The following is a 27514-nucleotide window of genomic DNA, read 5'->3' on the forward strand; positions in this document are numbered from 1 at the left end:
CCAAAAGCTAGGGATACCTCCCACTAGACCAGGTTGCTCAAACCCAAGTTCAGAAGTTTTCTGGCTGTTAGTAGGTACCTGATGGTTGTGGTTTTTGTGTTTTCGTGTTTCTCCTGAACCAGATATTGGCATAGAAAGGAGAATGAAGTCTTGAGGTGTTACAGAGCAGCCCAGCTCTGCAGGGCCCTTGTATCAGCCACATGCAAACAAAGCTCTCTGAGCCCTTTGTGCATACTTAAGCAGGCTATGATTTTCAGTGACTTTGCTGCTATTTCTTGAGGCTTTATTGTCAGCCCTAAGTGAGGTACATTTCAGCCATTTCAAGGCAACTTCTTACAGGGTCCAAAATCCTTTGAATGGCCTCTGCCTTTTGGTCGCTTCATTCTGAACAAAATGACTGCAGGGTGGTCCAACTGTTTTGTTTTTGTTTTGTTTTTGTTTTTTTTCCCCACTGTAAATAGAAAACCATTAGTAGTAGAGCTAAATTTTGCTGTGTGAATATGTAGGACTTTGGGAAGAAAACAGTGATCTGTAGCTTGATATGAACTCATTTGCAATCTTTAGGATGACTTTGGAACATAATCTTAGGGATACATTATAGAGTATATATATTTGTCAAACAAACAAAAACACAACACTTGGCTTCCCCTGCTTCAGAACTCCACACAGGAATAGAAACTGGAGACTTCAGTTAAGCAGCTAGAATCTAACCTAGAAGTTGTTCTGATTTGATGACCACAGAAGCAGAGATGCATCTAAAGTCTGTTGACAAGATGTAAACTCTGAAAATACTGGCACAGAAGTGCTTTTTACTTTAAGTAGAGCTCCAAAGAATAAAACCCAGAGGTGTACCTGAAACTACTCAGACACATTGCTTGGTAGAAAAGGAGTAGGAGGGGCTCCTTCTAATCAAAGAGTGTTTTACTAAAACAAGGTTCATAGATCTTGAACTCCAAACAAAGCAATAGACTAGATGCAGCTATTTATGTCTTTATAATACCCTGATATTGAAACTACAATTTGCGGTGCTAGAGGAAAAGCATAAGCCTTCTGAAAAATAGGCAATTTTCCCTCCCCTCCACTTGCCTTTCCCCTCCCCCCCAAAAAAAAACAAACAAACAAAAAAAAACAGTAAGAAGTGTGTGCATGTAAAAAGGTGCAATATGTTTATTTCAAATAAGTACTCAAAGACAGACTGGTAACACATGTAGAATTCAGTCAGATTCCTGCTCCAAGTTATCTTTCCCACAAAAAAAGTAATACAAGCTGAAGATTAGACTTGCCCTTTGGCAATATAAACATTGCAAAAAGTATGTATTTCCAGTAGGAGGTATTTTGTTACATTTTGATTATTAGCTCACTTCATACCATGTGTAATCCTTAGTTATAACAGGAACGACTACAAAGTTGGAGACTGCAATTATTTGCACAAGTTAGACCATGCTCATACTATTTTTGTAATAATATAAAACCAAACCAAGCCTACCCACATGTAACAGGTGAACCACCCTTAGATTAAGCTGTTTAAGGTTTCAGAAGTAAAAGGATTATTTTTTCCTTTTGCAGTGCCAGTGTCTCGTCTCACTCTTTTCATTTTGAACCATAAAATGTGGTCTATTACATGAGATTAACAGATCACAAAGATGAAGCCATCCATTTTTCTCATGAAGTCATTGTTAAAAAAGTCTAGATGCTGAGATCTAAAAGTCTCAGTGTTTCAAGTACTACTAAGAAACCTGTAAACAGTTCAAAAAGTGTTGAGGGTTGACCCCAGCCAGTAGCCAAGCACCCACACAACCATTCAATCACTCCCCTCTGGGACAGCAGAGAATGGGATATTCTCTAGGACAATTCCCCTCTGGGACAGCAAAAGCAAGAAAACTCATGGGTTGAGACAAAGACAGTTTAATAAATGAAGGAGGAGGTGAGGGGAGAGGGAAGAAACACCACACACACACACACAAAAAAAAAAAAAAAAAAAAAAAAGAGAGATGCAATGGCAATTACTCACCACCTTCCAAAGGCAGACTAATACCCAGCCAGTCTCCAAACAATCCCCCATGCCACGTTCTTCCTCTACCTACAGTTTTTATTACTGAGCATGATGTTATGTAGCACAGAACATTCCTTCGGTCAGTTCAAGTTAACTGTCCCAGTCACGTTCCCCTCCCAGCCACTCACCCACTTCCAGCCCACTTGCTGAGAGGGGCAGAGTGGGGAAAAGAAAAAGCCCTGACCCTGTGCAAGCAGGACTCAACAACTGCTCAACGCCTGCCATGCTGTCAGCACCATTTCAGCCACAAATCAAAACACAGCACCATATAGGCTGCTGTGATGTGAACTCCACCTCAACCAGACTCAGTAAAGAAAGAAACCCCAAGAATTTCACCATTAATCTGCATGAGATACTGCATCATAGCTCCCTACTTGGAAGCCCAAAATCAAATGCAAGTCATCTACTGCAAAATGCTTTCAGAGTGGGAAACTGTCGATTTTATCAAACATGAAAACACTCCCCTCCAGTCAATATTAACCTTAACAATTGCAGTAGTGACTTTGGCCAGTGCATTTATAAAATAAATATGTGATAAGGCTGTCCCCAAATATACAACTTTGTATGTAAGATTGTGGGACTTGTGTATACAGTATTAAAATTGATTTTTCCTCCTACAGTTTGCATATTGTTATTTACTGTTTACTCCCAGCAGGTTGTAAGCAGTATTGTACAGTAGAGATGCATAAATAAAATCATAAATAAACAAAGCTAACAAGGTGCTCAGAAAGGTAGCTCAGTAACTTTGCCACTACATCTGAAAACTCATTAGTTTATGATGCTTGCTTATTGTATTCTTGCTTATACCAGGAAAAAAAAAAATGCATCAGAAGCTGTGATTTCCGTGCACCTCCTCATAAGTAAACATCTTGGGAATGGAGAGAAGTAACAGTTTGTGGAAGTCAGCAGTGTCTCCTCACAGAACCTGAGAGTTCCTTGGCATTCATAGGTTCATTAAACCTGAAATATCTCAAACAATGCTACTCCCAGAGACAGTAGTTTTATTCATCTACCATGAAACTCATTGCTGTTAAGGATTAAGGGTTGAGCACCAGAGATGTTTAACCCACTAAGAGCCTTCAGGAGCTGAGTATAAACAGTGCTCAGTTTTCTAGCACTTTCAGATGTTAAAAGGCAAACATAGGCCCTCATTAGCTCTTTGGAAAACTACTCTTCATCTCCCAAAAGGTAATACAGGAGAGCCAATAATAAGATCTCCATAAACAAAACAACAAAGGCCACTGCAGACTAAGACTGCCCACAAAATTGGCCTCTAGCACTGAGAAGTATTTAATAATTCAGTTTTATGGATAAAGGCCACTCCTGCAGAGCAGCAAGGCTCTGCCTGTGCAGGTCAGGACTCATGGCCCAGTGCCACCATGACAAGAGTTGATCTGGGGTCCATCCAAGGGGAAAGCACCCATTTAGCAACTCGTGTAACATTTCTGCCCACACAGCAAGAGCTTTCTAGGAAAACTGAGCTTACCTGTAGTCACATCTGAACATATACTAAGCAAAATTGCCTCCCCCAGCTTTTAGAAGCAGTATCACTAAGGCACAAGAGAGTATGATTAAGGACATGACTTTCCATGTCCAACTTAACCTAAGCCAAGAAGGCTCCACATCCAAGTAAGCTGAAGCCACATTAAGGAATATAGGGGTACAATGAACAGTGAAAACTGCGGCTGTCAAACTGAACAGAACTAGGAGATTTATTTCTCTAATACATGCAGGTCACACAAATTTGCGTTCTGGAATACTGCTGAACTTACAACAGTACAAATTACCCAAAAAAAACAAGTTTTGAGGTATTAGAAATTTAATAGCATGTGCACAGCTCTATCGCTTATCACAGGCCTTGATGCAAACGTGCCTGAAAAAGCAGAATTGCTCAGGCTGTACCCTAGGTAGACATTTCTTGAACAGGCTTCACTCCCTTGAAAGTGAGCAGCAGCAGCTCCAGCTTCCCTTCCTCTCCTGCCTTTCCCCACAGCAGGTCAGGCTAGCAGCAAACAGGGATATTCTCTATTCCACAGTGCAAGCAAGCTCACCTCTAAATATACCTAAGTAGAAGTTTTTAAACCGCAAAATAAATACAGTTCTTACTGTACATTTTGCTGCATAATTTACATTATGCCTAATGTTTGACATGGCACATGTAGTGTTATTTAACCTGCTTTTCCCTTCAGCATAGCAGATACAAGAGGCCCATTTGAACAATACTAGGATCTGCCCAGAAGGTAACAAATAAGATTACTTTCTGGGCTTTTTGCTCCCTGTCATAACAAAATAATGATCATCTTGTCTGCTCTTCAGAAGAGGACCTTTTGATACACTAGGTGCTCCTTTGTTACATGCTGTTGCTGATTTTCCTTTAGAGAGAGGTTTCTTGGCTGCTGGCACCAAGCTTCCATTCACTTGCAAGTTTCTGGTTGACGGATGACTTTTTGTGGAAGGCTGTGCTGGGTTTTTGGTCACTGCCACTTTGGCTGAAGTTTGAGGAAGCCGTACAACAGATAAGGGAGTGCGTTCAGGAGGTTTGGATGAAGTGGATACAATCTCAGGGGTTTTACTGGTATCTTGGGTCTGTAGACACTCTGTGGCTGGTTTCTTATTGGCAGCTGCTGGTACATTTTTGCTTGTAGATACAAGTGTAGGTGGTGACTTTGACACTTTACTAACTGCCAGGGAAGGTGCGGAAGCTGAGTGCTTTAGGACTGAAGCAGTCTTCAGGTTTCTTGCCAGGACAGAAGCTGTTTGTGGAGCTTTCTGAGGTTTCTGAAACACAGTTCCTGAAGCCTGAGGAGTATTTTCAGGAGGAGGTTTTGCAAGGAGCTGCTGAGAATGTGAGAATTTGGCAACAGCATGCAGATTTGTAACGGGTGGCCGGGCAGACCTTGGAGCAACAGAATTCATTTTGGTTTTAGTGACAGGTACAGGTTTGCATTTAGAAGGGACACGCTTCTGTTTTGAAGCCATCGTTTCAACTGTTGCAGGCAACTGAGACAACTGTTTTTTAGAGGTTGAGACAACAGAGTGTGTCCCTGGTGCTGGGGAGCCTTGGGCCAGGGCAAATCTCACCTTTGGAGCATCAGGGGAGCGAATACGTTTGCGTAATGTTTCAGAGTGAACGAGAGCTGTTCTTGATTCTGCAGATGAAAAGGTTTTGCTTGCAGGCTGTGAAGGAACAGGAGCTGATGAGTTACATGCAGGAGACTCCAGTTTCTTTGAGGTGCCCATTAATGGTTTTAAAGGAGACTGTGAGCCCATTGCTGAAGACCCATGTAGTTTGGGCCTGGCTGACAACAACTTGGCAGTAGAGGATGGGTGCACTGGCACTTTTGGTGATGCCAGGGCAGGGGACTGAGGACGTTTAGATAAAGCTTTCTTCGTAGTTGTCCCATGAACAGCCTTTACTGCTGGAACAGGAGTAGGGGGTTTTGATGGTTGCTTTTGAAACATATTGACAGCTGACATTGGGTTCATGACAGGAGGTTCCTGAATTCTGGCTGACGAGCTGGGAACACTGTCACTGGTGACACCTTTCTGAAACGCCAGGATTTTCTGCTCCAGAGTTGCAAATTGAAGCACTCGGCAGGGATCATATTTAAGCAGAAAACCTTGAAGAGTGTCCCAGCCTCCACCAACACGTACCATCACATGCTTGCCGTGTAGCATCTGAGAATGGAAGAAGAGATGTTGGAACAGGAGAAGAACATGAGAAATCTTGTTTTATGCAGCTCTAAGTCTTCTTCATACATTATAATTTATTAAAATCAACCAAAAATAGGACCTCCTTTCTTACAGAGAAAGATTTTAAGAAATTATGTAGTAAATAAAGTTTGTTTCCCAATTCTTCTACTACCAGTTTCTCTTGACACATAATGAAAGGAAGAAATGAAAACATATATACAAGAATGCATTTCAACCATTCCATCAGTATTTTTATTTAGTACACAGAATTTTGGATACAGGTTTTGTTCAAATTATCAGTGTCCTCATACCTTTTTAATCCCACAAATTCTAATCTCTCCTGAAGAGAATGCTCACCTAGCTGCAAATTATAGATCCAAGTTTCCGGATTTTAAACAAGCACTTTTCTCAGGATATTCTATTGCATTATCCTTATTTACACTGCAAGTTGTTACTGAAATTTTTGAAACTCCAAAAAGCATTAACTTGCTTAGTTTAGCGTAGTTGTAACTGCAAAATCAATGGTTATAAGACCTAGTTAGCTAGACCTGGTCTGAATAGGGGATTGGATCATGTGGAATCCCAACCTAAATCAGTCTGTAATTTTAAAACAATACCAAAAAAAAAAAAAAGCATATTTAAGTTTAAAATATTTTTTAGCCATTTAGAATATAAACTGTAGTACTGAGAAACCACTTACTCGTATGAAAAGTATTTTATCTCCCAGTCTATAACGTCCTTCAGATAAGTATTCAATTGAAAATCGATGGGAACAACTACAAGGAGGATCTTCTGCTATATGTTTAACCTAGTTATTAAAATTGAAATCTGTTAGTATTTTGACAAATGCAGGTTTAATAGATGAAATAATCTGTACCTCTTGTTGTATTAAATATTATCACCCCAAAATCTAAGAAAACATTAGAATTCTCTTCACTCACTAGAGAATCTCAGCCACATAAAGCTTCAAAATGGAGAACAAAAGATAAAAAGAAATAAAGAGTACATGCAGAGAAATATTTTGTAGTTGTCCAAATCCAGTTTTCATGATTTCTTTAATTTAAACATATTTCTATTTTCCTTTTAAAGGATTTTTTTTCCTTTTAAAGATTTGTTCATAGTAACATTAAATTCCAACCATACCCTTTTGAAGACATGGTTATGGTCTCAAGAAAGTGAAATACAAGTGCCTGGATCTCTCCTGTGAGTAAACTGGTGTTCAACAGAACCAAATCCATTGCTACACCTTGCCCAGAGGCCCTTCAGCATTCTCCCTCACTTTTTAGAAGAATTTGATAAATTAATCTTCTATGTAACACCCAAGAAGCAAATGACTGATGAAAGGAGAAAGGTAGTCCCCAAAAAAGTCCAGAGTTAGAGGAGGCAGGGAAAGGGGAAAAGTTTTATTTAAAGTGTTTGTTGAAGCATTTCAAAGCCTACTTGAACATTTGATGAAGTTCATATACAGTCATAGAATACTAATGCACAACAATTGAATGAGAATTCCTATACTCAAAGCAGCAGTGAAAGAAAGGGAGAATCAAAGTAAGTTAAATGCACCGAGGCACTACCTCCAAAACAAAGCAAAACAAAACAACCGTTTAAAAGAGTTGCATTCAGTTTTCTATTTAAGGCTCACGTATATTAGATGAAAAACTAAGTCTATGATTACTGAGCCAGATCACACGAGTACTGGGCTAAGAGTTTGATTTAAAGACCTTTTCACAATAAATAAGTACTTACTGCCTCATGTAGTTCCCCATGGTGACAACATGACTTTGCTGTGCTAACAGGTGATTCTGGTCCAGAGGTCATTAGCAATGTTTCTTCTAGCTCAATTTCCTTCTCCAGTTTTACTAGCACAGGAGGTTCAACTCCATACCTCAACACAATTAAGCAGAAAGTTTAATTAATAATCTAAAGAAAACATTAAAAAGTGATGACAAGCAAGAAAAAAAATCTGAGTAGCTAGACTAAGAGGGAGCAGAACTACTATTCAGAGGAATAATTGTTTTGATAATCCAAAGAAGCAGCTCCAAGTTTCTGGTGGAAGTCCTCTCAAAGGTGGTCCTAGAGCTACCACGGAAGGCAATAACAATACTGCCAAACCTGCACAACTTAGGTCACAACCAATTTAAACAAACTATCTTAAAACTTCCTGCTCTTTGCAAGAAAAAAAAAAAACACATTCTAAATTTAGTGAATAATAGAGTTGATTCATATTTAAGGCTTACATAAAGCTACCAAAAAGCTTAAAAAAAAAAAAAAAAAGACCTTGAGAGTATGAGAGTATTTACTGTTCACATAATTCTTCCATGATGTACACATACCTATCAGCTGATGGTAGCATTTAAACACAGCTATAAAAACCTATATAAAATAAACCTACATTAAAAAGCTATATGAAATAAATGGATCAACACCTCTCCATGAAAAGAATGAAATAAATATTTGAGAAAAATATTCATATTGCACAGTAGTCCTAGAAATACTACTCATTACTTTCTGCACATAATTAACATCTAGTGCATTGCACTTAATGACCAAGAATTGCCTTAGTTTTTGCTTAACAGAATATATATTTCAGTTTCTAGTTAAGAGGATGTATGGATCACATACCTAGATACAATGCGTCCAATTTCCAACAAACAAAGATACACTTGTCTTGGATCCTTGTGCAAAACTATGGAATTAAAAATAAAAGAGAATTTACTGTGGGAAGGCCTCTGCAATTAGGTACAGAAAATAAAGATTAGAAGATTACAATTCAGTCGTAATTCTACCTGGAGGCATGCTATGTTAGTTCACTGAGCCAATCTGAGGTGTACTGTATCATGGATAAAGCACTAAAATGCTTTTCAACTCTAATTTTCTTGTCCATAAAGTGTCTAAATTCATCCTGGCACTCCTGAAATTACATTCTTCTTTATCTCCTAAGAGAAACGCACTGTAGGGGTTTCTTTGCTGTTCCTTTTAGACATGAACTGGAAAGCAAGACAGCTGAAGAACTTTTCTTTCCCTATCATTATATACATTATAGCAGTCTCATAGATAAAGAGCATAAAACACTAAAAAATAAGAAAATATATTGTCTGTTAATATATGTGCATACAAAGATACGCGCCACACGCTCTATAGGTGAACAACCACAGGAGAACTCAACGCAAGAGGTATAGCTGACCAGTGGATGCCTATGCACAGCCAGTCAGCCTTAGTGGTTTAAATCACTGACTGTGAAAGAATAGTCAGGTGATTGTCACCATTTCAGCAACGCATCTTTTTTTTTTTTCTTATTGTTTTAAAAATTCAGGATCTGTCCACATGGCAGATTCACTCAGTTGCACTAGAAGATATCATTCTGCCAGTGGCAGCTCCCCTGTAGAGCCCTACCTCATACTACACGCTCCTTTCATTCTCCCTTCTTATCAGCCCCCACTTTATCCACTCAAAGGTTTTCTTCAGAATTTGGAATTTTGGTGAGTTTGTGCTCTGAGGAAGAGGGCCAAATCCTCTGTAAGGGGTGAGGATGCCTTTGGTTTAAGAGCAAACACTCAGACTTGAATATCAGGTACTGGCAGTGATCACAGCAAAGCAGCAACACAAGCTCAGGTATGTTTATTAGCAGAGTTTTGCACTAGGCTTTGCTTTTCCATGGCTGTATGAGCTGTTCTGCACACCCCACATTTCAGAACAGCTCTAACAGTTTCATGCACTTGACTGTGTAGGCCCACTAAATCATGAGCTCCTGAATACTGAATCATGAATCTGGGTGAATCATGAAGCTGAAGAAAGATGGAAGGGTAGAGTGATAGCCAAATGGTATGTAGATGACCATGGTAGCTGTTCAGGGTTTTCTTGACAACTTTGGAATGAAGAGATTCAATTATTTTTACTACTTTACTTTTACTTTTAATTACTTTACTACTACAGAATGGAAAAGGCAGAAGGAAATCAATGTCTGATTTCCTTTTGGTTTCTTGCAACTTCCATCTTTAGGTGTACAAACAGGAAAAAGAGAAAAAGGACAGAAAGAAAATTTTTAAATCTCACACAAGTAATTACTTCCTCCCCTGCCTCCACTTAAGCCTCAAAACTGAGATGCTGTCAACATTTTCTAAGTAGTCCATAAGAAGTTGTTTGAATGCTCTAGAAAACAAAGCAGCCCCGTACTTTCTTAGCCAACTAGGAATGCTGTCTAATAACTCAGAAACCAAAGGCTAGGAGAAAGGTCATTCAACTCCCATCAATACAAATGGACATTGTTCTTTTCCCACTATATCAAATATAAGAAATAGGAAAAACTGTATATATAATTTTGGTGTACTATTTATATAAATAAGTCTTTCTTCGTGCTGTGCAGTAACAATATTCAGTAGAAATTGAAAATTCACTCTGCAGAGAAACTTAATGATCCAGCTCTTTATTTACAGATGAAATTAATATCTTTTGGATGTTCAATTTGATATTTAAAGTTACTTCACTTTAAATAAGTCTGAAATGTTTCCTAAAGTGTAACAAGAGAATGAAGTCAGATGTTCTTGCTTACATTTGTTAGTCTACTTATAAAAAGATCTGATTATAAAGGGTAAATCTACAACAGAAAGTTGAAAGTTGACCTAAAAATAATCCAAAATGTACTGGAGGTCATTTCATCTTCTTTTCTCTAAGTGGTTCTGTCAGCTCTAAGAAATGGTGTAAACAAACAAACAAACAAAAAACACTCTTAGCAGAAACCGAGATATTGGACTTGATGGCAAAGGCATCCCCTGATAGCTACTTGCCCTGATATCTCAGGAGTGATTTGTTTCCTCCATGGCCATCCCTACTTTTCAGGAGTTGCTGCTACATGTATCTGACAGGAAAGGAGAACTATCAAGTTGCCTTTCCCCTATTTCATTCATAAAGAATGGCTTGAAAGTTTGATGGACAACATCAATGGAAAGAATGTGTCATCAAGGAGGCTGCAAGTCTGCTCATTTCAACTGCCAAAAAGGCTCACAGACGATATTTATGCCACAAAGCAAGTTTGTGTCATGAGTTACAATCAGACTTCAAAACACTTCTTGGCTATGAGCAAAACCCACAGCATTAGGAAATCCTGTCTGCTTATCTCAGGGAGGCTAAACAGGTTTTAGTAACCCATCCAGTAAAGGAACTAAGATGTTTAAGCAATGAAATTCACACAAGCTGAAATTAAAAGAAAAAAAAAAAAACACAGAACGAGAACGCTAGAACTAAATTTTCTTATAGTCCAGTTCTCCTACTCATCTGTATTTCATGGCTCTGAAAAAAGAAACACTCCCTAGTTAAATGAGAAATTAGACAGATGCAAATAAGGACGTTTTCTCAACCGCTTTAAAAATGAGTGATGCAGCAGAGAAGACATAGGTAGTCCAACTAGCAAGAACTTAAAAGAAAAGCAGTTAGTCAAAGCAGCACCTCCCATTCAAATAGCATTAAATGATACAAAGACTTCAAGAAAATCTAGTAAATATTATGACACATACATTTGATTACTGAAAATCAAGACTTTTTGCAGTTTTTTTGCTGTTGGTTGAGAAGATATTTTGCCTTTTTTTAAAAAAAAAAAAAAAAAAGTAGTTTTCTCACCAAATAAAAGTTTATATTAATTCCTTTTCATTGACATAATGAAATGTTCTTCTACCAACTATTATTTGCCATACAATGGAAGCACATTCTCCTAATTAGCAGTCAAAAAATTTTATTCCATCTGTAAGTATCTGTCTAGTAGCTGTTACAAGTGACAGGCTGTGTGCTGGAGCAGGCATACACATAGTTGGTAATATTTATTTTTATAACTATCTTGTTAGACAGGAAAATAAAAACAGCTTAGAGTTATGTCAAGTAGGTCCTGAAGTAAATGTTAATTACCAACAGACTGTTGTCACTTCAGGCCCAACGCCCTGATGTAGTTACCAAATTTAGCAGTCATGAATGCATTATTCTGAGTACTTTCTGCAATAAGAACGAGCTCTAATACCAAATAAAGGATCTTATTGTGGGTTGACTCCATGGCCCTGTGATCTTCCAGCACAGGGAAAGCATAGGGAGAGGGGAAGGGAAGGGACACCACAACTCCTCTTTTCTCAGTTGGCCTTTTTACTGAAGGAAAACATGAGAGTTTGCTGCCCAGCTCTCACTCCCCTCTTCCTCCCATACGGCACTTTTAGAAGGCTGGAAAAGCATCATACACTTTAAAGCAGTTACTGAACTGATCTTTCAAGGCTTTTACATAAACACTGCCTTAAAATTAATAAAATCATTAATAGCTTGCACCAGACAAACCCAGTCATGACAAAGATTATACAGACTTTACAAGACTATATGCAATGGTTCTCCCGGACCAGATAGCTATCCACATACAGATCAAAACAAGTCTTACAAAAAGGTAAGTTTACCTAAACCTTCAGATTCAAAGAGGTAAGTTTCATCAACTCCAATGGCCCTACACCAGTTAAGAAAGTTGGCTGTATTATCTCTGGCAAAAAAAGATCCTGATGGAGCATCCTTCTTACACGGGACTTTTCTCATTGGAAAATTCTGACAAGGGAAGAAAACAAAGTACATTGGACACATCAACGTTACCAATAAATTTCAAAGCATATTTTTCAAAGTAAAATAAGCCCTAAATTCAGAGCACAGAAACAGTGGCTGATGATTATTTGGGTTTCAGGAAAGCCACCATGTATTCTGTTAAAAAAGCTACTCTAATGTAGAAGGCATTCATCCTTATCTATGCTAACAGTAACTAAATGAACAAACCATAGCTCTGCAACCTCTCCCAAAACTGCCCGTGCAGATGGTTTCCCCATTTCTCAGGGTATAAATCTTACTGGTGCTTTCACAGGTCTAGAAGATTCCCTCCCTCTTCCCAGGCTCTGTTCACACCAGTAGACTGAGCACAGATAGAGAACCCCAAGCAAACTAAACTCCCTGACTTAAAGCACAAAACTTGACAGCACTCAGCTGCCCAATTGCAGCATTTTAAAGCCCAGTCTAGAAAGCAGAGGAAATCAGTTCAATCAGCAAGGGACAGTTTATTTGTATTGGACATTGGTACAGTAGTTAGGCATCTTGCCCTCCTTAAAAAAAAGGCAACTAAGGATTCGCAGCACTCATACGGCTCTTGTATAAATACCATTTGACATCCTAAGACTGCTGCCTTGTTCCCTCCCCATTAATAATAATTCTAGCATTGGTCATCATATTGCTTACTGGTAAATATCCACTGTTTAAGACTTGACATTTGTAAAAATAAGGACTAATGCCCTCATATAGATAAAACACTAAAATCTAAACACACACACAAAAAAAAAACCAACGGTTTGGATAAGAATGGTTCCCCCTCACCAGTGGAAATGCTTTCTATCAAGGAACACTAGCTGGTGATCTACTGTTTGACAAATCCAAGCAATGTTGTAACTATACTGAGTACCTGTACTTTGAACATGCATTGCGCATGTACATGGTATTATACTCCAAAGTGACAGAGCACTATTTTTCATTTTATAAATACAGAATCATAGATTGCAAGTTGCTTGAGAGTGACATTTCAGCTAAGCCTTGGCTCCTAACAAAAGCACTGAAGCCCATTTCCAAGTACATCTCAATTTGGACACTTTCATAGCTAACTTATATAGAATTTACCCATGAGATTCTGGAATAAAACATACCACCAAATGTCAATGGGCATCTTGTTACCAATGCATACTGCTGTTACCAAAGGAGCAAGCAGAGTCCAGTCTTAGACTGGATGTTCCTCTGGCAAGACTTCTCCTGAAATCAAACTAAAAACCTATTAAGGACCTTATGATTCAATTAAAAAAAAAAGTGACTGTTATTTATCACATAAAACTAGTTTATCCATCTATAAAGCCATGCTGCTCTTAGTCTCTGGATACACAGCATACAGAACACCACGTTGGGAAATCTCATCGGCTTTCCTTTTACTACCTCTTAAATTAAAGAGCTTATATATGAATTAAAAAAAAAATAACTCACCCTTAAGTTATTTGAGGTACAACATTTTTTAATTGTGTTTTGAAGAACACCAACCAATTGGCAGAGTAGTACTCCATTATCAAGTTCTTCTAGCAGTCGTTCTGCTGTGATTTCTATTCCTAAAAAAGAAGGCCAACATTGGAGTTATTCCACAGAAGATAAAGAATTTTCATACAAGCTTACAGGCAACTCAAACAGTGTTTGAGTGTTAAAGACTTCCCTTAAATTAGGGTCCACAAAGGAAGAGATGTCTGGTGATCAACACTAAGCACTATTATTGCTTAGGCTCATTTAACACAGGTTGACAAACTTGAATAGTTCTTCCCTTCTACACACCAGACCACAAAGACATTGCCACTGAAGTAATAAAATAATTAAAGCATTTACAAAGGAATTTCTGAAATGTTATTTTTAAAGAAAGACTTGTTCCTCCTGCCCATCTGTATGGTACAGCTATTCCCCCATATAAAAAAAGTAAATTAACAGACTGAAAATTAGTAGAAATATCTAAGTAAACTAAAATCAAATATTCACTTAATTAGACTAGCAAGATTCAGAAATATAAATTAGAAGGATTAATCATCTTGCCTTTAATAGTTGGAAGCTAATAAAATCTGAAACCAGAACATGCATTTTAATGCAATTCTCCTAACCATTCAGGTTGAAATGCACCAAGCCTTAATAGCATAATGGATATTAAGTGTCAAGTGTTCAGCTGAATATTGGAATGTGCTTTGAAATTTATTGGACGGTGATTTATTTTTAACCTCACCCAGCAAGCCAGACAGCCAGATTGACAGATCTTCTTGCATAGGCACCAAAGTTGCTTCATGCCGCACAGATATCCACTGGTCATACAGGCACACATCTGCCAAGCCTGGGCCATGTCTGGGAGTCAGAGGACTTCGGGGACTTAAGGGAAGGTCATCTCCAAACCACACCTGTGGGAGATTTCAGTAAGCTTAGGACAATGAGTTGTAATATTTGCAGTCAGATGATGAAATCTCAGTTCTGAATTATGCTAAATACCTATTATTCAAAGAGTAAGTTTTAATTTCCCTTCAGACAGACACACCAAACCAACACAACAGTAATCCAGAATGCTGCAGCTCTCATTAGTAACTCCTGTATTAAAAGCACCACTACATTCATTCTCTTGGCTTCACAGTTACCTTTATGAGGCTATAAACAAATATTCTTTGGCTTTACAAAGACATACTTTACTGCATATGAAATAAAAAAAACATGCATAACATTTGTGCTGTTTTTTTTCCCTCTTCAGCACTTATTAAGTAATACTGTCTGTAGTTTAACATAAAACTTACTGCAAACTACTGATTTATCTGATCAAACTGTAATGATTTAAATACGAATGCATCAGAAAAGTGTTGATGTTAAAAGAGGAAACATTCCTATATAAGAACACACACACTTGAACATAAATCCTTAGCATTTCTCCTAAGGAGTGAGTATTTTCAGACTGACAGGTACCTTCTCATTTCAAGAAAAGGACCGCACAGAAATGTCACGTACAAAATTCACAAAGAGTCCTTCCCATATTCTTGGCTACTTTTCTTTAGTTCAGGAAGTATGTGTGTCCAAAATATTTTTAAGCAATTAACTAAAATGTAGGGTTTTAAAAAACACCTCATAATTATCAAGAAAGCTTTTAAATAATCTCATCTTTTAACTTCGAAACCTTTTTAGGCAATAGTACTTAGGAAAAGAAAGTATCACGTACTTGATTACAACACTGGGTTAACCATCTTGCCACACTAGTCCATTTGTAAAAAGGGAATACTTTTTTTTTTTTTTGGTTTAAAGTCCGGAGATTACTCCAGGGTTTCTAGCATTTCATCTGCTTCAGGGTAGAAGAGTTTGCGTAAACAAGTATTATACAGAACATGAACATTGCAAAAGGCATTTACCTGAACGGCATTCTGCATGGTCACCTGCATTTACATTAGCTTCTCCCCCTGAGGAAAGAGAAGAGAATTTTTAATACAGTCATTCCTGCTTTCTGGCAGATCCCAATAAAAACTCACCAGGCAAAATAATAGCATGTCTAATCAGGAATGGAGGAAGGAAAGAAGGAAGTATCTTGGCAGTTAAGGTTTTGATCCAGTGTTCAGGCAATTTCAGCTCTCTGCCCTTGAATAAAGTAGTAATTATTACAGCACAAAGTAGCAACGAACTTTGTGTGCATAAATAATACTCAAAGAGTTGCATTGTTTTAAAGGGCTGTAAGGCATTTACTTTGCCAAAGAGAAATATTAATACTCAAACCATTCTTGACTTAATAGTTCTGGCATTTACTCTCTCCTTCTAACCTATCAGAAGTATATCTTATACATGCGCTCAGACACACATATGCATCCTGAATTTACTTTAAATAGTTCAAAGATTATGAAGAATCTTAAAAGAAGAAAAACATTTGGAAGAATAAAATTTCTTCTTGCATAGATACATGAGAGAAAGCAATGTTTTTATTAGTTTCTGTATGGATTTTCACTTAGACTTATGGTAGCTGCCTGGAAATCTAAGTTTTCAACAGAATGTTGCAACTTATTGCAACAATAGGGTTATCAGGACAATACCCTTGCAAAGAAATCCTGAAGGAAAGGTGTAGAGGCAATCTGGTCAACACTCTCTCCCCTGCAAACAACACAGTATTTTCCAGCAATGTTTTCAATAATAGAAAAACCCAGCACAAGCTGTGAGCTGGACTGGGGATCTGGAAATCTCTCTGTATAGGCTCCAGGTTTAGAGATGTGCAGCATTACCAGGTTAGCTGTATAGGCACATACCGGAAGGAATTTCCTCAGCATAATTCTCCAAAGTGGTTGTGGAGAGCATTACCTACAAATGTACCCAAGCAAGTCTTTAAGCCAGTTAAAAACAATTTTCTTGCTACATTACTTAAGAGTTGCAGTAAAACTTCAGCTTAGGCTGAAAAACAGACTGCAGCAGTTGTAACTCACGTAGTTCCCTTTAAAAATTACTCACTCTGCTCTCCTGCCTCAAATACTTAAGTGTTATACGCAGACAGCATACTTCTCACCTTCTCCATCTGCTACACAACATAGCCTCGGTAAGACATGAGACCCAACACAGAGGACCTAAAAAATCCTCCCTTCCTCCTTACTAGAAAGCAGAGAGGTGCTGCTGGTTTTCCCCTTACACTACCTAGAGCCTCATGCATCACGTATATCAGACCACGCATATCAGAAATTTCAAACAACTTACCTCTACGATAGGCAACTGAGCAACTGCTTTGTCTTTGGACTACAGGCACTTCCTTGTATCAGGACTCAAAGATACTCAGTGGTATCTTTCCCTCTCCTTTACTTTTATTTCTAGGGAACTAAAAACAACAACAAAAAGAAAGACATCCTCCCCTTGATGTTATTTTTCCTTCTATGAATGAACAAGAGAAGGACAGGGTATATACCAAGCATTACTAATGAGCAAGTTATGCTTCCCACAGCTCTGTCCAGGGGAATACATTTTCCTTTAGCATAAGAAAGCTATTGTCCCAAGAGAGTTGCAGTAAGAGCCTCCATTGATTAAAAAAATAAATAAAACAACAGCAGAAGAGCCAGTAGAGAAGTTGGTCTCATTAAAATAAGGAGCTCCACATAGGCTAACAAGAGCTCTAGCATGCTAACTGCCAAGAGGAGAACAAAAGGCAGCCTAATTCACAGGGAGTGCTCAAAACACGAACAAAGCAAAATATTCACACAACAGCTATCACAAGAATGTTCAGCATCTGCAGTTTTGTAGAATGCCTAACAAAAATCCAGTCTTAAAAAAATATGGAGATTGAGGAAAGTTGTGGCACTTGAACTTCAAGGGCCTGTTCTTCTAAAACAAGTTATTTTGTAAGCCCGTATGCCTCAGGGCTCTTTAGAAAGTCAGATGGCTTTGCTTTTTATTGGGGCAACTGAATCACTTTTAACGAAGAAAACAAAACTCCAATGAGACAGACTATCCTGAGTGGATTTTGAGTTGAAAGCTTAATTTAGCTTAAGTGTTAACCATTCTCAGAACCCCAAACAGCCCTGTTCTCAGACTGCAAGGAGTGCTGATCAACACAGCCTCAGCACCAACAGGGAGAGGCATGGGATGAGATGACCCAGAAATCTCCCATCTTCAAGCAGCCAACATGCAAAGGTGCAGAATATGTCATGGCAAGGAAAACATTGCATGAATAGGTAGTCATAATCAAATCTGATTTCTTCCAAAACCAGTAGGGTTCCCTGCATTAAAAAGTCGATGAAGCAAATATTTGATGCCGAATTCAGACAGCTCCAGCTAAAACTTCAGTTTCTATGCACGTCAGCTTTTTCAACTCACCTTCATTCAACAAGCATTTACTGTGCAGGTGTCACAGCTGTGAAAGAGAAGACCCCAGAAAGAAAACATACTGTGTCATTTGGCCATATCTGGCCATGCCATTCCCATTTCCAGGTCACCTGGTACCTCTAAGGTGCCTAGAAGCACCCCTTTAAACTGGGGAAGCAGGCTCTTCCCATCCAGGGGCCAACAGCTCCAAGCTTGGAAAATGTAGAAATTCCTGACCACCAGCACCACTCCCAGAAAACACCTCATCTTCTCTGGTCCTTCTGCTGCCAACAGGCTCCAAGGGATGGGAGGAGAGGAAAAACACTGCTTAGTAGTACCTGATGGCAGGGCCGATATTGCAATGCTGATTTACTGTGAGATGGCTGGTCAGCCCCAAATTATATATTGGGAAGGCAGGAGCTGCCTTCAGCTGCCTGACTGCCAAGCCTCAAGTAAAGGAGTGGAGCTATGGACCAACATTAGAAAAAAGAGGTGAAAACAAAAATGTATTGACGGACACAGGGAATAGGTACAGGCATTTCTCAGGAAAGGGGGAACGGACACCCTGGACAGCTTGACATGACCACACGACCTGCTTGCCCACCACTTTGCCCCCAAGCAACAGCACCAAAGCCTAATACTAAAGCACTTCACGGCAATACCTCAGGATGCTAAGCACATGCTCTTAGATACTACCCAAGATAGCCTGCTTAGTATCACTTGTATGAGGTTTTACAGATGGGGCCCAACCAGCAAGACATGCTACACTAATTACAAGCTGCTCTTTAGCAGAAGATGAGCCACATCCAAATCCCATTTTATTAGATGGCGCAGATTACAAGGAAACAAAAAAAATCCACAACTCTGCAGCTATGTAAAACACAGATGAAGCAGCCATTGATCTAGCTTATGTGGAACCCGAAGGGATTCACAGACTCATTAAAAAAAAAACCTTGGGTAGGTAGTTTTACATCTTCACCCTTTGTTTAGGATATATCACGCATCATCTTCTATTCCATCAACATCCCAAGGTAGTCACAACAGACTAACCCAGAGCAGCTGGAAACCGTGGATTTGTCTTGACAGCACCTGCCGAAACCCACATTTTTAAACACTCTGAAATGAAAGAAGCTGTCAAATCAGGATCTGTTGAAAGATACCCCCAGGATATCCAAGACTTTTTTTGCACACGTATCCCAACACGCAGAAGATGAGAGGTTAGCCCAACAGGAGACATCCTCGGAGCGCTGCTCTGTCACTACAGCAATTACAGAGCCCTTTTGCCACACGGCTGAGTCAGCAGGAGCTCTGCTTCCCTGGGGAGGCCTCAGAGGCACGAAGGAGAAGGAACCAGACAGGTCAGCCCACGTCGGAGGGCTCGGAGGTGGCAGTCCCTCTCCTTCCATCAGGGCACGCTGACGGCGCTCCCCGGGGGCTGCCTTTCCGCTCCCCTCAACGAGGGCAGACACAGCCTGCACCCACTCTCCTCTTGCAAAGGGGGGCTCAGGAAACCCACCTGAGCTCAGGAACAAGGGTTTCATCACCACGGCTGCCACCTCTGCAGATGTGCAGCCAGCTCCTCCACCACAAGAGCATCCAGCCTGCTGGCTGCCTGACGGCAGGAGGGATCCCACAAGCTCAGCACCGCAGCCCCGGGCACCCAGAGCCACAGCTGCCCCCGCCCCCCGGCAGCGCTTGGCCACGCGTGGCGGCCGCCCCCCATCGCCGCCCCCCTCCCGGGGACCCTCCGGGACTCACCGGGACCCGCCGGCAGCCTCCGCAGCACCGCGCACCGCTCCCCCGCCCCGCCCCGCCCCGCGCCGGCTGCTCCGTTCGAAAGAGCCAATCAGCGCCCGGGGGCGGGGTCTGGGTGCGAGGTGGGCGGGGCTAAGAGGGGCGGGGCCGTGAGGGGCGTGGGCGTGGGGGGTGTGTGTGGAGGGGGTGTGGGTGCCCCCCCCCGCCATTTTGTGGTGTTGTGCTTGGTGTCCCGGGGCTTGGTGTCCCGGTGTGCTTCCCCCCTGTGTGGCCAGGCGAGAAGCGAGCGTTGCTGAGAATAACATTGAGCCAACTGAGACATCAAGGGAAAAGGAAATTGTGTTTATAGGAGCGCTGCTTCGCAATACATTCGTGGGTGGCACCGTTATAAAGGGCGGTGGAAAGCAAAACGACCCGTGCCGCGCTCGCACAAAGCATACAGGTGTATAACTTTTACTGCACAATAACAATGCAAATGGAGTTACACATCCATGGCACAAAAAGGTTTTTTTCTCATGTGCGTGGCTTTCCTCTACCATTCCTCACCGCCTAGCAGAAATCAGGGCTTGTGCATCTTTACGCGAACACGCGCCACGGTTAGACAGCAAATGGCTACAGCGTTAATCAAGTCTGCTGGTTTATTGCAGAAAGTATCTACTCTGTACTGTAATGGAGGCCAAGCGCAAAGATGCTGCGATGAAAAAAAAATACAAATGGAAACATGCATTGCCCCATTTTTCAAGAGGAACTGCAACTGCAATCAGCGTAATTGCAGAAGGAATTAATGGGGCTCCTCCAAGGAGATGGTGAATTCTTCCTGATCAGAGAATATAAATACAGAGAAAGTTACAACTTATACGAAAATCTCATAGCTACATGGTGTTCTGTGTCTAATGAACAAAATGACTTTTATGAACCACGGCATGTTTCTATAAAAATGCAATAAAGAGAATTTAATGTATTGTGGCGTATTTTTCTATGAAAATAAATGCTTTGTGGTCCTTTAATAACATATTTACCCTAAAATAAAATAAACAATATCCATCACTGCACATCCCAGATCTCACAGAGAAGAGGTGTGAATTTGTGATCGTTCACTCTCCATGACATCAGCATCTCTGCGTGATGGTGGTTAAATGTCCGTAACTCTGTGAGGCGGCCCAGAAGACATGCAAAGTGTTGAGGGTTGTCTGGGTGGTGAAGTTTGCAGAACTTCTGCAGAATATCCAGCAGGGGTTCTTGAAGCCTTTCCACGGACTCTCTGTCCTTTATGTATTGTCGATCTGATTATGGTTTCAAAAGAAAAGAAGTATTTAGCAAACATATGCTCTGATACAATGTAAATATTTACTCAATAAACAAATATCAAGATATTTATATATTTACATTGGGCACTGATGTTAACACCTACCAAGAATAATTCTTTTCAGATTAAGAGGGAATAAAAATGCCTTAATGTTGTATTTTTTGGCTCAGGGTTCTCATACATATGTCCCATTTCTATCCAAGGAAAATTTCAAACTTTTTCAAAAGTAAAAAGTGGTTGGTAGTTTTATTGCCTTTTTTTTTTTTTAACAGTTGTTTGTTGTTGGTTTGATGTTTGCTTTTTAACTAGGGAATGTTTCTCTGGGGTTTTATCATCATCTCAGTGAAGTTCTGCTCTCGAGTACGTCCTGTGATGCGCTGCAACAACTGAGCAGCACAGCAGAATTCCTTGGAGATGTAGTACAACCAGGGAACTTGGCCAGTAGAAGAGTGAGCTTACAGGTCACCAGGAAAAAAAAAAAACACCTTCACCCTCAGATGAAGTCTCTTATGTTGGACAATACTTCTCTTTTAATTTTTTGGAAGTATGAAAGTATGCTTGGAGAAGGAGGAAGGAGGAAGATCGGGTTATTTATGTTACTGACATTTTTAGTGTAAAAAAAAAAAAAAAAAAGAAATCCTGATCAGCACTGACTCTAAGAGCAATGGAATTGCTTCACCTTTCCCACCTTGAGGGAAGCCTTACTTGGAAACCTTAGTGTCTTGCCTTTTCTCCTAAACCACCAGGCTTCTCTCCTCCTTTTATGCGATAGTTTGAGACACTATGAATTTCTCTATAGTTCGCAGGTTACTTCTGTGTTGTTAAAGAATTAGTTTTTACGCCAAAACCTGACATTATTACAATGATATTACTGAAAAGTCAGTTTTGAACTCTCTGCAGCCTAAAGGACAACTCACCACTGTCCCACTTTTGCCAGCTGCTGTTTGTGTAATAGAGGCTGAAGGCCTTCATTGCCATTCTCAGTTCTAGCATAGAGGGTCTTCCACTTGCCTTTTAAAAATGTGACATCCCTCAGTGGGCTGTAGTGATACACATGTAACCACATTGGGGATTTTCTGAAGGAGCAAACCCATCATGCTGAGCAGTGATGAATTACCAATAATGTTTTTCAAGCACTTCAAGCACAATTTAGGCACTTTTTTTCCATATACACAAAGCAAGTTGGTACAGCAGGACACTTTGGGTTTCTATTTGCTTGTTTTCTACTTTAACAACTGAATACACGGAATGAGTATGTATTCTCACTTGCTCTGTGTAGGAAGTTTTTACAAGACTCAGGTCACACATCTCATGTTTCTTTCCAAATGCACCAATATTTAATTCTGAAATAGAAATTACCTGGGGACAGGATAACTATTGCTGTGAGCAGTGCATATTCTTCCTGTGTCATCTTCAGCTCTCCAACACTTTTATAAAAATTAAACATGGGAGTTATGAATTCATCTGAGATACCTGGGAAGAAAAAAAATAAAAAGTTGCATTATTTCTTTGATTATTGAAATAATCTGGTTTATTGCCACTGAGCAATTTGTTAATATTTGAAACCTTGACTGTTTGTCTTAGTGGGCGAAATTTACTACACAAATCAGGTCTGATGCAATACAATTAGTTACATAGTGCCAGCGCGCCCTTGTTTTCCAGAACAGGGTAGAAACAGGCAAGCGCTGGAAATTCCTTTTCGCCTTGTTTCAAAGACTTTCTTTAAAGTAAGTTCATTTTCTCTACAGGTTTGTCCATCTTGCTCCTCAGGACTAGTCTCACGTGTGTTCTTCTCGCTGTCTGCTGATACCCTAGATGTCTTCTGTTTCCAGTATTCACAGACAGTGAAACAGTCCCATGTTCCCTATGTTTGCATTAGCTATATGGAAACCTCTCAGGGTGTATGGCTTAATTCCAGCCCAACTCTACCATACAGCTAACTGCCTTGGGCAGCTGCTTTGGTTGTCTCCATGAAGAGCCTTAATTGCTCCTTTTATGTAGCCTGAAACTTTAGCTAGGGCTAGGATTACCTGTAGTCCGAGATCAACTTGCTTGCAACTATTATTACCTTCCAGCATGAACTAGTGTATTATAACGTACAGAGCCATAAATAATTAAAACCCAGCCTAGTTTAAGCTGGGATCATGTGATTCTCTTGATCCATCAGTGAAACCCACTGGGGTTACTGCACTGGGGCATGCCGACTGGGCTTCCTCTTACGGACTTTGTCATCAGGTCACACTGTTCTGACGTAGCCTTAGATTACAGATGTACTTCACTCTGCCCTGTGGTGTAAAAGAGAAGTAGGTCCTATGACATCCATTTTCTTATTTTATTTTTTATTTTTTTGTAAGTAGTGTGTCAGAGTCACTCAGAGCAGTTACTAGACTGCTGAAAACAGATGCTTGCAGCTCTGATGCAGCAGCACCTATAAGATCTACAGATCCAAACCAATGCTTCTTGGCTAAAAGGACAGAAACCTCCTCTGTTCACACAGAGCTATAGGATAGGGCTATAGGATTTCTCATCATTTCACTCTGTTTAGTTTTGAGCTGTTCTTGAATGAGACTTTACAGCTTAGTTTGGAAACTGTGAAATAACGTGGCTTTGAGTATTTTATACAACACGAAGTCCAAGACCAGTAGTCAGAGACTACTGTGAGGTTTGGAGTACCTCCAACAGGGGAAATTCAAAATGAAACTCAGCAGATGCAACCCAAAGACAGGAAATGTAAAGTCACTTGACTTAACTATGAACAAGTCACATTTTGCTGTGACAGTGACAACTAATTTAAATCAGTGGAATGGTTATGTGATCCAGCAGATTGAAAGTATAGTCTTGCAGAGTGTGGCACATTTTGTGGCTGAAAGATGTATTTAAACACGTGACATTAGCACCTAAGTTTTCTTCAGATTTCAAACTACAGATCCAGTTTTTTAAACATGTTCAATGGTATTGAGAAGAGTCTAAAGCCATTCAGCAGATCTGTATGACAAGAGTCAGCTCATCCTGTGGTAGTAACACAGTTCAAGCTTCATACAGAGCATCTGATGTGCTGCATAACTTATGTCATTAGTCATCAGAGTTAACTATACAAACTATTTAACAATTTAAAATTTTGAACACTTGTTATTGCTAACTTTTGGGAAACTGCCTGTCTCTATTTGGCAGTTTTTATTGTAGTTCAATATGACACACGTATTTAAAACACACGTGTTTTAAAGTGCATGTGAATCTAGAACCGTGAAAAAAAAAAAAAGTCTAACTGAGCCCTAAAGCAGAGCAAACAAATTCCTTTCATGCATAGCTCAACAATGTCATGAGAAAAGTCCAAGACAACTGCAGATATTTTTAGAACTCCCCAGGCAAGGTGTCATGCCCCTGGGCACATCATCTTGGCAGCAGGCAGGAAACAGGAGGAAGTGGGCTGTGACTAAGATTCTCCTCATTTGTTTCTCATATTCATCATTAGATTTGTTTTCCTTTTTTTTATTATTATTACCCTTTTTTTTTGGCGGGGGGGAGAGGGAGGTTACTTTTCAGCTGGATGAAATTGTTCATTGATTTACTGACTACAGAGCTCCTCAAGTCCTAGGGTCAATATAACAACAGCGGGATGAAAAAGATGTTGGTGAAAAACAGGGTGTGGAATATCTAAATTCTGGTCCTCCTTGCACCCATAAGTATGAAGTAAAACAGTCCTTGCACCATAAAGTTTATAATTTAACATTAAGAAACTAAAGCATGGGAGGGAGGGAATGTAGATATGAAAGCAAATAAACGTGCATTAGAACAGGTCTCTGCACTACTGCAATCCAAACAGAGAAATAAATCAAAACAGAAGAGGGAATAAAAACAGATAAATAAGAAAGGGATAAATAAAAAGAGATGTTATAGGAATGCTGCTAAAGTTTACTCCTTTTACTAAAAAACAAAAACAACAACACCAGAACTATGAAGTCTTTACATAGATGTATGTCACAAGGCAATTATGAACAAAACCATGCAAAAGAGCAATTTTAAGGCTAGTCTAATGGATTTTTTTCCTGGTTACTAATTTTGCCTCTATCCTGTCTGTGCTGGCCTTTCCTGCTTATTTCCTTATTCTGGACAAACATTACACAAACTGCTGTTCCATCACAAGAGGGGGCTGTTTTCTAATGTGATTGAAAGCGCTTCAGTTTGGATTTAATAAGCTCCACCAGAAAGCAAAAAAAAAAAAAAAAAAAAAAAAAAAAGCAGGAAACAGATGTTTATAGTTCTCGCTTTTTTTTTCCTCTTATCTTCTGTGTGAGATGTCACTTCCACTCAGGTTATCAGAAAAAGAATTAAAGGTGATTTGTTGTTTGTAACTAGAAGGGCTGGAGGAGAAATGAATTATATGGCTTTTCAAATGTCAGTGTTACCAATCATACTCCAAAAGTGGAAAAAAAATCAAATAGATAAAGTTATAATGTGTTTCTGGCCTCAGTGAGAACAGAAAAGCTAGCTCTGTTTAACCTTCTTTATTAAGTTCAGATGAGAGCAGTGTACATACTATATCAGACAGGCAGAACTTCCTGTTCTGTGCTAATGATGCCTCCTGCTTAACTTTTTTCAAAAAGGTTTCAGAAATTCGCATCATGTGGCATTAAGGCAGTAAGAACTGGCCCTTCCTTTGGGTTTTGTGGTGCATCATTCTGAATTACACAGATTTCTACCGAACCACCAGCCCAACCCTATCATCTTCTGAAGACACTGCAATTCAATTTAGTTGATTTTGCTATGTTAATGCCTGAGCGGCATAACCCCAGGGTAGTCAACAAGAAATACTACCTTTATTGAATATGGCCTTCAGCATTAGACTAGAGGAGATTCAAATTTGTGAGCATTATTCATTCAACACCCCTTACTTCTTACACAATTTCATTCATCTCTGTAGCCTAGGATGCAGTATTGTTTCACTTTGCCTTGTGTTTTAGAGTTTTGTTCCTATGATCTCCCTATACTGAAAATAAAAGGACTGTTGCTTTCATAAGGTTTGCAGTTTCCAGTCGTAAATAATTACATCTGGTTAACATAGCCCTGGCATATACTGTTTTTTTTCCTATGATATCAAGTCATTATTGCCATTTTTTTGAGATCAGTATTCTCTCTTTTATTCTGGCTATTCATTAAAACAGATTAGATTGATCTATTGCAAGAGGAAAGCTTGAGAGTAAGTACTAATTAATAGTAACTAGCACTGTGTGATTAATATGGATGAAGAGATCTTTTTTTCTTGATAAACATGAAGCTGCCAGTGGGTATTAAACCAAGAGTTTATTAGTAGCTGTTTTATGAAAATGAAATATATTAATTACTCTCAAAATTACATCTTATCATTCAGAGTGCTTCATCTACCAGAACTGTTTCCCAGGCTGCACTGTTTTTGTTATAAACTCTGCCTTCTAATCTATTCAGATGTATCAGTGACCCTTCAAACACTGACCAAATTCCCTGTATTGATGCTGAGAGCTGAAAAGGGGAAAGTCTAGCCAGCAGAGAAGGTACATCAGAAGATAGACATCTGAATTGTCCCTTGTCCTCATCCTCTACAGGTAAGCAACTTAAATGAGAGGTTATTGTGTGCCAAAAAGAATTCACAAGTTGGACAGCAAAATCCCTTCTTCTCAAAATCAATTAGTAGGACCACTGTGGAGCCATTATTGCAAGAGCAGAAACCCCAGTAAACCTGCAAGGAGGATGCAAATGACCATGTCACATCCCATCCTCTGGCAGTGGCCTGCGTGCCTGCTGTCAGGAGAGAGGTGCAGCCTGGCACACAGCAGCAGCATCTGCACTGCCCTGAGCTAGTCTTCATAGGTCGAGGCTATTTACCTAAGTACGTTTTTGGCCTGGAGAGGCACACTTATGCAGAAGAAAAGAGATTGGGTCCTCCGACATCTGTTCTTATTTTCACGTACATAAATTAACTCTGTAGGTATGATTTATACATTTGTGTAAACTGTGTAATTCATGGCACTGGTTAAGTCAGCATGGTAGATCATGCAGGACTGTATATGAACAGAAAAGCTCTTTCCTATACTCTGATTAAAAGTGGCCCTAATTTCTAAATGTTCTTGGCAGGATGCCACTTTGGGATCGAGTCACAGGATGGCAAATGTCTCCTTCTGTGTGGATGCACACAACCCCTGGGAGGGCTAGACAGCCTTCATTTGCAGGTATGTTTGGAAACAAGGAGCAAGATACAGGCCAGGTTACTTTCTCACACATTATCTGGACTCAGCAGTGGCGATCATTTCATTTAGTTTCTCTGCACAACCGGCAGCAGCACAGTGGGGTTCTGAAGCACTACGGTT

The 27514-nt window shown here is 39.7% G+C and overlaps 2 protein-coding genes across 9 annotated transcripts in view; both read right to left on the bottom strand.

Annotated features, from left to right (window-relative positions):
• Positions 1–1143: 1143 nt before the first annotated feature.
• GAS2L3 (growth arrest specific 2 like 3) lies at positions 1144–19971 on the bottom strand. Of its 5 annotated transcripts, XM_013104212.5 has the most exons (10): positions 18125–19606; positions 17015–17132; positions 15697–15744; positions 14541–14709; positions 13769–13887; positions 12166–12307; positions 8366–8429; positions 7490–7628; positions 6447–6554; positions 1144–5731 (listed from the first exon to the last, which is right to left on the bottom strand). In XM_013104212.5, exons 3-10 carry the CDS (start codon positions 15724–15726, stop codon positions 4307–4309), a joined length of 2196 nt encoding a protein of 731 aa, XP_012959666.4. In that variant the 5' UTR covers positions 15727–15744; positions 17015–17132; positions 18125–19606; the 3' UTR covers positions 1144–4306. The 5 variants fall into 5 exon arrangements, with proteins under 5 accessions (XP_012959666.4, XP_027308376.3, XP_012959668.4 ...); XM_027452575.3 differs by lacking the exons at positions 17015–17132; positions 18125–19606 and adding an exon at positions 19871–19971; XM_013104214.5 differs by lacking the exons at positions 17015–17132; positions 18125–19606 and adding an exon at positions 19629–19814.
• A 217-nt stretch (positions 19972–20188) lies between these two features.
• Positions 20189–27514, bottom strand: part of NR1H4 (nuclear receptor subfamily 1 group H member 4) — a 41179-nt gene continuing 33853 nt past the window's right edge. For all 4 annotated transcript variants that reach the window (XM_072036146.1, XM_072036150.1, XM_072036140.1 and 1 more), the window contains 2 exons: positions 22533–22646; positions 20189–21150 (listed from right to left, as the gene is read on the bottom strand). In XM_072036146.1, coding sequence (XP_071892247.1) covers positions 20912–21150; positions 22533–22646 — 353 coding nt within the window. In that variant the 3' untranslated portion in view covers positions 20189–20911. The remainder of the gene's footprint in view (positions 21151–22532; positions 22647–27514) is intronic.

This window comes from Anas platyrhynchos, chromosome 1 (assembly GCF_047663525.1).
Source record: "Anas platyrhynchos isolate ZD024472 breed Pekin duck chromosome 1, IASCAAS_PekinDuck_T2T, whole genome shotgun sequence".
In the NCBI taxonomy this organism is placed as follows: Eukaryota; Metazoa; Chordata; class Aves; order Anseriformes; family Anatidae; genus Anas; species Anas platyrhynchos.

Coding starts and splice junctions, on each gene's coding strand:
- GAS2L3 (XM_027452575.3), bottom strand. CDS start 15,726: ATGCAGGTGACCATGCAGAATGCCGTTCAG. Junction 8,430..12,165: donor CTTTGAATCTGAAGGTTTAG/GTAAACTTACCT, acceptor TTAATTCCATAG/TTTTGCACAAGGATCCAAGA. Junction 6,555..7,489: donor ATGGGGAACTACATGAGGCA/GTAAGTACTTAT, acceptor TTTAATAACTAG/GTTAAACATATAGCAGAAGA.